The sequence below is a fragment of the Ambystoma mexicanum genome, chromosome 11, assembly GCF_040938575.1.
Source record: "Ambystoma mexicanum isolate Mex_15411 chromosome 11, UKY_AmexF1_1, whole genome shotgun sequence".
NCBI classification, from domain to species: Eukaryota; Metazoa; Chordata; class Amphibia; order Caudata; family Ambystomatidae; genus Ambystoma; species Ambystoma mexicanum.
The window spans coordinates 943,120,670-943,134,685 of NC_090934.1; the positions used below are offsets into that span (position 1 = coordinate 943,120,670).

A 14,016-nucleotide genomic window follows, 5' to 3' on the forward strand; every position below is an offset into this window, starting at 1 on the left:
TGATTGTTTAGATCATCCCATTTTCCATATGCTTTTTTCATCCCTAATGCCACATATGTGACATGCTTCTGTCATTGTTTACACCCCACATTATGCTACATTAGTTACCTGGTAATGTGAATGATTAGACCATTCAGGGCGAGAGAGTATTGGCCTGCTGAAATGTATTTTTGGGGCCTGTTTGCATGTGGAACATGATAGTTGTTTCCTGTCATGTTGAAGTGGACATTGATGTGTACATCTGCCTACAATCACTATATTATTGTACACTGGATGTGTTGCAGTGTGTGGCACATGCATTTTTGCAACACTATTCTGCATTAATCTTCTCATCATGTCCATGTGACATGGATGTGTGACAGTACTCATTTACTGACATATCGCTGTAGTTGTCTACTTTACCATGGCTATGCTACATGACATCTGTGTGCTGGCATGTGTCATGTATGTGTATTGGACATGCCACTCACAGGCTGATGTGTGATGCCAGTGCTACACAACATGCTGCAAATGTGTTGCTTTTCCATCTTGGTGTCCTCATTGTCTGCCTTTTTGACTCCCCTTCAAACTCATTGACAGTGCATGCATGCCAGGGTTATAGTCATGTGGGACATGTGTAAACCATGTACAGGATCTCTGTCTTGTCAGGCCTATGTGTGTGCTATGGTGCTCATGCCTGTTTCCATTTCTTGTATTTCATGTTTTTGCAGGTGACAACGCACTTGATGCTGGTGAGGTTCAGGAGATGGTGCAGACACAGGAGGATTCTCAGCCACGAGCAAGCACCAGTGGGGGACGTGGTGTGGTGGTGGGTGAAAACACTTTGGTACTGCAGACCATACTGTCGAGGGGTGTCTCTGGGTGCAGCTCCCCAGACCTCTATTCAGGTGCTGAGTCGGATGATGAGACTTATGTGCTGTCGCAGGTCAGTGTTTCTGGCAGGGATTCTGTTCTGTCCAACCCACCTGCACTAGGGGTAGAACCCTCTATGGGGATGTCAGTGCTGGTAGGTCCGCCTTTGGCAGTTACGGATGCAGGGTCACACTCCACAGCATCTGATCCTGTTTGTGGGCCAGCAGATCAGAGGGGGAATGCAGTCCTGCAGCCTCAGGCAGTGCCAGCACAGCAAGGTGCAGATCGCCTTGCCCCGAACAGGTGGTGTGCCCGCCGACGCGGTGGCCGTGGGCCACCAGGCAATACTTTATGGGAAAACTCCATGTACAGTATGGCAACCCAACAGACAGCATCAGTAGAAATGATGGCTCAGGCAATGGAGAGGGTGGCCACTTCCATTATCCCCCCTGAAAGGCAGATGGAGCAACAACAGCAGGCAACAGACTCCATTTGCCAATCACACAGGGAAGACATGTTGGCGTCCAACAGGGACCGACGGGCGGCACTGGAGACTCAGCGCGAATCCATATCAATAGAGTCACAGGGCCACAGGGAAGCCCTGAGGGTAGAACTCCACAACCTCAGGCAGAGGCTGCTTGAACTTGAGGCTTCCCGAAATGTTAGGGCAGAACAGCAGCTGGAGCAGCTCACACGTTCGCTCTCAGCTGAGCTGCAGGCAACACGTGAGGAGATCCGGGCATCAATCGAGGCCATGCGTGCAGAGTGCAGGCAACCCGTGAGGTGCTGCATGGGGATCTCCGCACTTTAATCCTCCAGAATCAGACCTTCCAGACCTGCATGCTTGCTGCCATGGAGGACCATACCAGGACTTTGCGTGGGCTGCCTCCCATAGTGCCACCACCTCCTGATGCAGCAGCAGAGGGTGAAGAGAGCGACAGCAGTTCTCCCACAATGGCATAGCCCATGGAGGTATTTTTTTTCCCGCAACATCCACGCAGGTGGGTGTTGGTGTGCACCCTGTCCTCGAACCTCCTGGGTGGCCTACCCCCAACCCCCTACCCCCCACATGGCCATTTCTTTTTTTTTTTTTTTTTTTTTTTTTTTTTTTTTTTACAGTTGTTGCCTTGTGTGGCTCCCTTGGGCATCCACTGTATTCCAGCTGGGCACTTGCAGGCTTGTCCAGAGTTTGGATTAGATGCTTGGGTTCGTGACACACACATCCCTCCTGCTTCCCGTTTTCATGGGTTTGCAAAGGGTGTGACCAAGTGACAGTGACGTACACAGTGACATTGGGCTCCCATGAGCTGTGTGGGCAGTCTGTAGTCAATACTGTGTGGACATCCCTAGTGGGTATTGTTGTTGTATTGTACACTGCATGGTGTATTGATATGTGCTTGTGCATCCATGTCTTCCTCCTAATTTGCAGGTTCCTTCCTCATGTCTTCACAAGGCCGTCTCCTTTGCAGATGGAGTTCATGTTGTAGGCAGTACACTGACACATTTGCGTGGCAGCAACACTCTACATTTGGAAGGGGTCGATGTGCTGGCTTATTCAGGTTTTAAGACTACCACTACTTTGACTTAGTACTGTCATGTTTTTGCAATGTTTCATGGTGTGTTGCTGTATTGGTGGTAAGTATTTGTTCATGTGTGCTGTTTGTTATTGATTACTGGGAGCATATTGTCTGTGGGCAGTTTCCATTTGGGACAGTGCACTTTGTAACACTTGTGTCAGGTCTTGTGCATTGCTTTGTTTTCTTTCACATTGCATGACATGCCATGGTGTGTTGGGAGGCGGAGCTGGGGAGGGGTTGGGTGACATGGCGCTGTTTTCATGTTGTATTTTGCAAGGGGGTAATCAATTTAGCAGCATAGATGTATGTCTTATAATGACACAGCATTGGTGGTGTTTCGGTAGGTAGGGATGCACACAATGTAACACTTCCAGGTGACCAATCTCCGGCTGGTATGGTTGTGACAGTTGACTGTCCCTTATGTCATCATCATTGATTGTCAGCTGGTATGTGCCAGGGCTGGGTGCACTCCACAGGGGTGTGATTTTAGGTGAAGTAATTAGCCACCAGCTGCGTACGGGCTGCCTCACCACATGCCCTTTCCCCTCCCATGCACAGCGGCTGTGCATGTGGTTGGGGATGTGGGGGCACCACCATGTCCACCGGCAGGCCCCGGCGTGTTGCAACATTGTGCAGGACACAATCTGCCACTATGATCCTGCACACTACTGGGGGAGCGTATAGCAGCTGCCCACCAGAGAGGTCAAGGGAGCGAAAGTATGACTTGAGCACTCCGAATGTGAGCTCCACTATGCCCCAGGTTGCATTATGGGCTGTGTTGCATCTTACCTCGGGTGGTGTGGTGGAGTTCCGAATTGGTGTCATCATGTGGGTGCTCAGAGGGTAGGCACTGTCCCCTGGGGAGGTGGTGATGGGTATCATTAGTGGGGTTGTGACATTACTCAGTATCTGACAACATGCATGCATGTGCAGTGGCATTTACACTCACCAAGCAGCCATGTATCGCCATGCTGCCCAGCTTCTAGGTCCTGGTTTAGGGTTGACATTCTGTAAATGAAACTGTCATGGGTGGACCTTGGATAGATGGCATATACTGAGGTGATGATTCCCTTGGCATCACATAGTACCTGCACATTGATGGAATGCCAGTGCTTGCGGTTTCTATAGATGTGCTCCATTGCCCTGGGGGGACGTAGAGCCACATGGGTGCAATCAATGGCACCTAGCACTTTGGGGAATTGTGCCACCCCGTAGAAATCCTTGATGGCAGCCTGCCTTTCTGCAGGTGTTCTGGGCAGGTATATGTGCCTGCGGACTGATGGGCGTGCAGTCATGATGGCCAACACCTAGTGTAGGCAGCGTGACTGCGTGGCCTGTGACACCCCCCCACTATAGCACTTGTCCGCTGAAATGATCCAGTGGCCAAGAAGTGCAGTACATTGAGCACCTTTTCCAGGGGGCTCAGTGCTTGGGAGCACAGGGTGGGTGATGTGAGGTCATCCTCCCACTCACTCACCAGGTTGAGTATTATGTGAGGTGGAAACCTGTACCTCCCATACACCTGGTCATCAGGCAACCCAAAAAGGCTGGTTCTGGGTGTAAAAATTCTGGGCCCGACTATCCTCCTCCTCCTCCTGTGGTATCCCACGACCACTTCTGCAAGGAACGGTATATTCATCTTAGTGTCTGAGCTTTGTTTGTTGTTTGTGCGCACTTTTATGCTGCGTGGGTCCACGTACGCCTGCTTCCTGCTGGCGTACGTGTTTCTGGATTAGCGTGTCTTTTTTGGGGCACGCATTAGCCCCGTTCGATTCAATGAATTCGTGTTGTAGGCGCGCGTGTGGGCGTTCCACGCATTTGCCTCCTGTACTTCCCCCGTGACGCCCACATTTTCACACGTTGTTCCCCATTCCGCGTGTTACGCCCCGTGTTATGCCTACTTTTGTTGTGTGCGCTGCGCTATGTGCGCTTTCGCTGTGCGCGTAGCGCAAGCTGTTTGAAGACGTGTGCGCCAGCGTGCACCACGCAGGATTTTAGCGCACATCCATGGATTTACACGCGCACGGACTTCCATGAATCGCTGTGCATGGGTTTCGCTGCGATTTTCGCACTTGCGCTGCGATTCGCATGCTTTCGCACGCTTGCGCAGAAATTTTCAGCGCACATTAATTCCATAAATCGGCCTGTAAGTCTGTTTTGTTTTCTTTCCTTAAGCCTCCTGCAGGATATTTCCTTAAATACGCCACCCTCTTGTCTGGAATGACTTTTAGGAAGGCAAAATATGCATCGCAAGAGTAACATTTGTCAGAAGAAGCTTACATGCACTCCCAAGAGTAGATCTGGAGAACATATTTTGGGAAAAGGAAATGGTGAAATAAGTCCCCATTCCCATTACTAGAACATGTAGTAGATGGAAGATTTGTATTTTGTATTTATTTATCAAAAATAACAAATTGTAAAAGACATTGAGAAAAAGAAGAAAACACAACAAGAACATTAATTGGGCTCCAATTGGCAACAAGGGATTCAGGGGCAGCTTTGCTGCCTTAAAGTGGCAGTATTCTATGTCCCCCTTACATGACAGACTATCAGTTTCACCATTTTCATTGTTAACTTAGAGAGAAGGAGATTATTTTATAGCACTCTAATGTGCTTGCTGGTGGTTGATTTTGAATTACTGTAGAAAATATTTGAAAAATATGCAAGGTAGGCTTTGAAAAAAATGTACCATAGCAAATAACCTAGAAGTGCTCAGAGATCCTCTACACAAGTGGTGATAGTTAATGTTTATGAATATTTACCAAGAGCCCATAATGGGGAACACCACCTTCTCAGCTTCAAAGACTCCAAGTGGAAGCTCAAATCAATGCAATAAGTGCTTTAACAAACATGTCAGTAGCCACAATGTATACAAAATCTCACCTTGTATTTGTTGGAAACTTTTACAGAAACACGACTCTTCTTATCCCAAACAATGACCACTCCAATGTCAAGCTCGACCACAAGGAAAAAACTGCTCTCGTGCACAACATATCTGCTTGTGATGTCTGCACCACACCCATACACAGTTAAGCGCCTGTCCTTTAGGATTAAATTACAGTCCTGAAAAAGGAGGAAAGCAAATATCAAAAGAAAGCCTACACTTGAATTGCTATAAATGATCGAATATAGGAGTCAAATAAGCATCAAACATTCCTTGTTAAACAGCCTAAATGCATAGTTAGAGATTGTGTTGTCCATTGACATGAGCTTCATAGGCAGTCTTCAGTGAGGAACGGTGAATGGGTTATTGGCAACATAAGAAATGCTGATGTAAGTGACAGTAAAAGGTTATATATGTCCTCTGTCTGTGCCATCAGTAGAAGAGCACTCATGGTTTTAGAGAGCTGTTTCAGTGAAGTCACAGGGGTACATTGTGCCTGGGACTCTCAATACATGACCACACTTTCCACAAATCTGGTATCTGCATACCCTGGATTCGGGTAGCAAATTGAAAGCCTCAGCAGCACAGCTCTATGATGACATATAATGTCCTTAATTTTCTCATGAGTAGTTACAGTGGCTTACAACATCTAGTTTGAAGACTGCACTGGGACAGTGATATTTGTGAGAAAACGTGCAGCTGGGAATCTCAGCTATATAGTATGGTGATTAGGGTAGCCATCTATGCATGCAACCCAAGCCCTCATATGTCTTAGGTACCTAAGCTAGGTAATGGATACAAACAAGTACTTCTCTTAGCATTATGCAGGTGGAAGCCAAGATCAATACAGAACAGAATGATGTGCCGTATGAGAAGTGAGACTGGATTTGGAGTTATAGAATTTCTAGGAAATCATCCTTTACCACAGGTATGGTACACAGCCTTTGATTCCTCCACTTTGCTATTTGTCAGCATACTAGAATGACTCTGAGCTGGCTACCTACTAAAATGGCCACGCCAGCTTTCCTACGGTGGTCTGTAACAGTACAGCAAATAGTGACCAACCTCTACAACTGCTCTTTTTATAACCCTACAAATTAGTAATTACTCGACTATACTACTGATTAAATTCAAGTTACATTGTGCACCCTTATTAAGTGTCTGTAAAATCGCATATACATCAGGGGTCTGCTTCATATCACTTCAGAAAGACCAGGAACAAGCACCAATGGAATTCAGTTATCTGTACTGACTTGCTGAGGCTAAATACTGCAGTACATCCCAGAAGAATAATAGCAAACATCTTGAAAATGATATAAATTGTTAAGTTATTACCCGTTATATCCTAAAATGGTGTCCAAGCACATCTGAGCTATTGCACATCTGAACTATTAAACATTGAAACATGTTTCAAACCACTGAAGTCCAGTGGTACCAATAGAACATTTTGCAATGCAATAAGGGAAGATCATTACCAGTACTTCCAGCCTGCCCACCCACATTCAGTTTGAACTTCTACTTCAGGTCCTCTGTGCTGCACACCCCAGATTTTTGCATTTTTAGTGGTAGCTGTGACATCCCACTGGTGACACCACTTTGAACCTGTGACTGGAGAAGGAAATGTCGATACTACTGTACCTCACCCTATTCCCATTACAAGGCAATGTACGACCCTGCAAATGCCCTTCCCCCTACTTCCCAACTTTGGTGATCCTGTGACATTCACCTATGCCGCAACCAACCTTAGCTGAGGCTACAACAGGAAATCACCTCTCTGTTGAAGTCTTGCAACCTCCTTCCAATGTGGTCTACAACATTAACTCTGTATTGTTCCATACCTCCATCTCTCTGAATCCTTCAGCTTTCCCAAAATAGCACACGCACTACCTAACAAGCATGTTTCTAAATACCAGGTCTTCAGTGAAATACACTGTAAATCTGGCAGACATGATTGTCTCTGAAGAACTTGCTTTTCTTGACTGCAAACTTGCCTTTTGAAAACCAGAACCCTGTCCTATTGGACCTAGACCCTCAAAGCTTTAGCATCCACCCATCAAATATTAAAAGATGGCTACTGGTGATGTTGCCATAGCCCATTCATGTGCATATTCCATGTAAAATGTCAACTTCAACATCTATTCTTCCTTCGTGTACCTCCCTGTGCAGGTCCTTCCCAGTTTCAGAAAAGTTGTTCGAGTCATGCAGAACGTTTTTGGGCGTCTGATAGTGCCCAGAGTTACCATCACATTTTATGGGCCCATTTTCTAAGAACCAATCACCTGGTGCACGGAAACCTTGTGCCAGCCATACATGGCTCTAGGAGCAAAAATAGGCTAACATGGACTCCTAATGTAATTAATAGCTTTAATGCAAAAATAAGGAGTGAATTATATTGTACTTTCCAGAGATAATAGATGGATGTTTTGTACCCCGCTAACCTTTCCAGTTTAAGAAAAGAAATCTGTGATTCATAAAAAGTCCCCCCTCATATTAATTCTGTGAGACCTTGGAGAGTCAACCAGGACATCCAAGAACTAAAATGAGAATTTAGATTAAATATTAGGCGGATAAATAAGTGTCATCAAGATAGTATATGCAAAAAAGGAATGAATTTGAAAGGAAAAACATAAGTATAAAAATAAAGTTAAGACTGCATTTTCACATGTATCAGAAAGAAGGGAAGACATGTTGAGGTGTATATTAAATAAGTGTCATTTAAATTATTGGCAACTAACTAATTCTACATACAATTTTCAGTTGTATTCTTAGGAAAATCCGATCGTAGAACCTGTATGGATCACACATTTTGATTAATTGTATGCTTTTTTCCAAGAGTATGTACATCTGTAAAGAAAGTGATGGCAAGTGTACATTGCAATTTGAGCTTGAAGACATAGAAGTCTTAATTAAGAAATATAGTATGTCATGTGCCCCTGGTCCCAATGGCCTATGTAATAAAGTGTTTAAGGCTGACCCAAATGTATGGGCTATCTTATTAAATGCTTTATTGAGGTTGTTATAAGGGAGAAAAGAATGCCAGCCACATGGTCATCAGGATATATAGTTCTGATTTTAAAAAAAGGAAACAAATGCGACCACTTGAATTACATGCTAATTGCTCTATTAGATGCCCACTCTAAAGTGTTAGCCTCTTTGATTTCAAAAGTACTAAAGCAACGGCCGGTGGCAAATGCGATGATTAAACCGAATCAGACTGGGTTTCGTGTAGGGGATGGTAACCACCTTGTTAGTGGACCATGTGCAGAAATTTACCTGCCAAAAATTGGTACCAACGATTTATGCAGCAAGCATTGATTTATCCCTTACTTTCAATAAAGTGAATCGAAATATTTTATGGATGAAGTTAAGGAAGTGGGGTATCATTAGCCATCTTTTAAATATTCTTATTCAACTGCATACTATTAAAGAACTAAGAGTGATGCTGAATCTGATCTGAAACACCACACGGGAAATGTATGTGTATCATGGATTGCGTCAAGGGTGTATATTAGTGCCTTTTCTTTTTAATGTATACCTTTCTTATATGGATGAGGCGTTGTCGAAAGCTGCCTTTGTACCCCAGTGATATATGGTCAAATGTTGCTGTGGATAACCTATCTGTACGACATTATGTTGTTTGATTGCACCTGGGTGAGTTTGCAACGATTGTTAAATACCATTATATGAAGGCGAACAACCTCACCATGAACACAACAAAAACAAAGGTACTGATATTTGTGCCAGGCAGGAGGAAGGGGAAGCAGGATTGGTGGACATAAAGACTGGAGGGGGTTATCTGGATTTCTGCCCTCTATACAGTTAAGGGTAGAAGCACAGAGCACCCAAGCCAAGGCTCTGAATTAGTAACGCTGGACAAGCAGCCACGCTGAGACTCTCAGGAGATGATGCAGGCTGGTTCTTAAGTACAGTGAATCCCCAAGCCCCCAAAAGGAATGTTCACACACTATGTTATGTGATAACACAGTCTTTTACTGCCATCAAAATTTAGATAAATAAGGTTCAAGTAAATATACACATCAATAAATACCACACTTTGTACTCAGGCAACACTATCCTAATAATGACAACAATAAATTCATTAGAAATGCACCAACTTCTGGCAATTTTTAAAAAGCGTGAGAATTACTAAGCAATGTGTAACTTCATAAATCATTATAGAAAGGCAGGATAGTTTAGCAACATTGTCAGTATACATTCTTTAGACTTAAATAGTGATACTGTGTGAAGTTCCCCCTACCTGTGAAACTTGAAAGGGAAAGGTTAGGTTGTACCTTATCTTGTATATTACGCCCAGTCCAAATAAGTTCAATAAAGCTCTGCTTTTCTTCTACAGGTTCCCCCACCCCAAAGTACCTGCAATACCACAGGAGAACAGGATCCAAGACGAATCTGGGACCTCTGGATGATTTCTGAGGCTGGAAGATGCTCTTCCTCGTCAAAGTTCCTTGGGTGACTTGGCATGCAAAGTGGTTGAGTTTCTTGGCTTTACTCGACGGGACCCCTTAAGGATGGATCCCCTCTGGAAGAAGGAGTCGCTGGGTTGTCAAGCTCAGGAGAAAAGAAGGAACCAAGCAGTATCAGAAAGATAGCACTTTTGGTCTTTGCGTGGTTTCCGTTGGTGGGTCCTTACTCCGGCTGTGGATATCCCATGAAGGTGTGGACCCTGAAAACAGCCTGGCCATAGAAGAAAAGACCATTGGCGGCATTGGATGACTTTCAGTGGCGACGAGTACAGTGGCAGAAGTAAGTGTCGGGTTTCAGGATTTCGCGGTTTACCGACATTAGGAACTTCTGTGCTCCAGCTCCAGCACAGACCTCTGGATGGCTTCTGGCCACTATACTGGACTGTGGATGCTCACTAGCTCTGGTCCCTCCTCTGCACACAGCGACCCTGGACCTTCTCTGGTGTGGAAAAGGGGTTGGATGTGGTGGCAGGGATGTCCCTTGAAGCATTCCTCAATCAAACTGAACTTTTGCAGCTCTGGGTGTCAAGCAGCACTATGCCGATACGCAGCAAGCTGACTTACAGCAGTCACGATCACTCCTCCGGAACATTGGCAACACAAGTGTACTTCTTCGGATCAAGATGTCTGGGCCCTTCTATTCTAGACTCACGAAGACCCCTTCTCCGGACGTCAGACACACATGACTGGCTTCCAGTGTACTTCGGAAGAAGAGCAGCAGGTGCATGATGATCCCTCGTAGCTCGGGAAGAATTCACCTATCCAGGTACTCTCTTGATTCTTTCCTTGGGTCAGCTAAGCAGTCTTCGGATTCCCTGAAGAAATGCAGCTGCAGACTCCTTGCTCTGACTGGACCCAGGATTGAAGCTTCAGGTTTCAGCTTTAGCACAAATTGGTGAGTGAGGGGTCCCTAGTTATACACATTTGTTCCCCATTTACTCACGCTGAGCCAGGCTCAGTCAGCCAATCATACACGAGTGCATTCATGCAGGCAGGCAACCAATCAGGCTGACAGGCATTCAGGACATTCACCCAAAACCAGACACCCATAATACAGAATGTGGATTGAAGTAAGCAACAAGCCTTTCAGAGCACTACACTGCATTCACTCCAGTTGCAGTCAGGGCATGCCCAGGCATTGTGTCACACAGTCAAAACCATACAACCACAACACAGAATGTGAGTTGACTTTATAATTAATTCATACAGGTCCCACCCCAAGGGTGTACCCACAAAACACAGTCACTGGGAAGGCTCCGGCCAGTCTGGAAAAAGGCAGCCCCAAAGCCATATATGGTCCTTCCACCCAACAAGCATTCAGGGGGAAAGGGACAGAGTCCCGGGACTTTGGGAAAGAAGGGATAAAGGCAACAGAAAACAAGAGGCTACAGTGGGCATCTTGCCTTTTCAGGAATCCATTGATTTCTATGACAGGGCCTGGGTGTCCCAAAAATGGAGGACCTCAGAGCCACTGTCAAGTCAGCAAGTAGCTGCCACCACCCCATACCCTGCTCTGTGCAGCAACACACAGATGCCCAAAAACACACACAAGGGGTACAAGGGCGTACCCCCACCCATGGGTGCCATAAGGGTATCCCATGTGTGTTGTTCATCATGAGGTAAAATGAAGAGCTGCACTGTCAGAGGTCCAGGCTGGACCGCAGTGGCAGAAAACATACAGAAAACCTACACAGAGAGGTTGTAGGACAAGGACTAGGAGGCCATGTCTCTCCAAAAGGCATTTCCAGTATCACAGTGACTTTCTGAGCAAAAGCTGGAGGTTGTGAATGAGATTAAATATCTGGGTTTTAATACATCTACACAACTGAATACAAATGTTTTAATTAATTATTTGAAAGTGAAAGCCAGGTAATTACTCTTGCAAATGATACATTTCCAGAGGCGTTTTGGGAAACTTTAGTTGGCACCTGTTTTAAAATTTTACAAGGGAAAAATAATACCAACCATTATCTATGGTCTCGAAATCTATCATCAAATGTTTGATCTTGATTTAGATTTTTTTGAAGGTCTGCTTTGGAATAGGGACACTAGCCTTCCCGCAACCAATTTCTATGGTCGCAATTTAGTTTTAATTGGGCATTGTATCACTAAATGTGAAAAAGTTGTGGAAACGTTTACTGCTTTGCAAAAACTTTGCTAAACCTCCCCCACACTCATTATATGGATATTTGAATTCAGATGAGGCGAAGATTGGCAATTCCTATGTAGTTGACTGCGAAGCTCAACTAAGTAAAAGGGGTTTTGGCCCGATAAAGTTCATAATGGCCCTAGCTGTCAAGAAAAAATATCTATGGCGGAACGATTGGTGGACTACCAGTGCTGAATTAGGAGATTATAAGAGGTATGAAGACCTAGCAAAAACGCATAGGAAATTGGGAAAACTGGCACCATATCTTATTAAATAACCATCTTGGTGGTTTGCAGGTTTGATTAAATATATTACCAACAAGAGCAAATTGTAACCTTTCGAAATGGCAATGGTGCAAGAGTCCCTTATGTCGTTATTGCTGCACTGTAATTGAAACCTTAAGGCACCTAGTGTTAGAGTGTGAAGAATTAGGACACCTCTGGAATATTTGTTTTGAGAAATGTGGACACTTTGATGAGATTGTTCTGGGGATTAGTATCTAGGTATTCCTTAACACCCTTCTTTTTGGGAATAGAGAGAGTGCTTTGTACAGCATTTATGAGTTCCTGCAACTTGTCCGTGTTTTCAAATTCTGTTTGTCATTGCAAACTTTCAACCTCACCTTGTGATATGGATGGTGACCGCTGAGATTCTTCTGGAGAAGGGTAATCCGGAGAAGACCTGGTTTATGTATGTTGCAAGTGTAGCCTATGGGAGAAGAGAGGGATGATCCCTACAAGGCGCCACTGTGTCTGTCTGTCTGTCTAAATACAGAAACGGACAAAAGGGGTAACTAGAGAGGAGACCCAATAGTCCAGGGGGAAAGGTTTGCAGAAAAAATCCATGGTGATGTAAGAAGGGCAGTCTAGTAAGTGAGAGGTCAAACTGACGTAAAGCAAGGGCAGCTGGAAGAGGAACTGGAGAAAGTCTGTAAGTAACAGGAGCAGCAAGTCAGAAGCAGGAGCAAGCTGGTCAGCAACAGGAGCAACAGGTTGAAGGCAGAAGCAGAAGCAAGCCGGTAAGGAACAGGAGACCGAGCAAAAAGAATGTGGAGGAAGAGGGAGAGGAACAAGGAGCAGATTCAAGAAGGATTTAAATAATTTGAGAGAAGGAACACTGTAGCGTCTTACCCGACAGAGTGAGCCGGGTTGCATTGCGGAGCATGGTCCATTCTGAAATGGTGATGATCCCACCGCTATCTTGAAAAACTAACGTGATGGGGCGACACAGCGTGGGTTCCTCCATCGGTGCCATAGTGTCCATCGGGTCACTATGACACCTACATTGAGTTATAGCACTTGTCTATTTTTACCTGCACGGACAAGAACAATATTTTGTACAGAAGTTGAATTTGGGTCATTGGCCCGGTTTTCAACTATATTATTTGGTGAGGCCTATTGCCCTAGCTAATTTTGTGAATTGTATATGTGCCACACTTTTTCACAAAGTAAGAGGTGAACAAAACACCAGCGCATTAAAAACCTTACTTGTTTTTTCTTTTCCCACGGCTGTGCTGAGTAAGGGAAAGGTTTTATTTCTACCTCTCCTACAAAACCTTTCTGTGAACCTTGATATAATGGTATTTTAGACGGATGTATTCCTGCTTGATGCAAATGCACCAGGTTTTCCTGTTTTGGGTTGTAGTTTACTGCTGGCCAAAGTGGGGATCCCCAGGTGTTTCAGCTTCCCTTCTTTATTAACCAATTGAACAGGAAGAGGATGGGAATGACATGTAACCCTCTGTGGAGTCTATTGCCTATGGAAGAATGATGCAAGCAGAATATTTACAGTGAGAGGTGCCACTCCTCTTCAATGTCCTCCATTCGCTTCTAAGAGACTGACCTGACCTTCACATTCAGAAATTGATGAAACTAAGACTTTTTAACGTAACATTCCTTTTCCACATTTGACAATCCTTACCGGGCCCCTTGAGAGTTTTAAAACATATTGTTTTTTTAATTACACAATTTTTATTGCAGGAATTCCCCGACTATGAGATTGTATACGTACATAGAACTTTAGTTCAATTTTTGATTTTATCTGTATTGCGCAATTTATGATTCTAGGTGA

The 14,016-nt window shown here is 44.7% G+C and overlaps 1 protein-coding gene across 1 annotated transcript in view; it reads right to left on the minus strand.

Annotated features, from left to right (window-relative positions):
* The window catches only part of LOC138505078 (mucin-5B-like), a 2,064,041-nt gene that overhangs the window by 1,438,066 nt on the left and 611,959 nt on the right, over nt 1–14,016 (minus strand). The window contains exon 19 of the mRNA XM_069625397.1: nt 5,313–5,492. Coding sequence (XP_069481498.1) covers nt 5,313–5,492 — 180 coding nt within the window. The remainder of the gene's footprint in view (nt 1–5,312; nt 5,493–14,016) is intronic.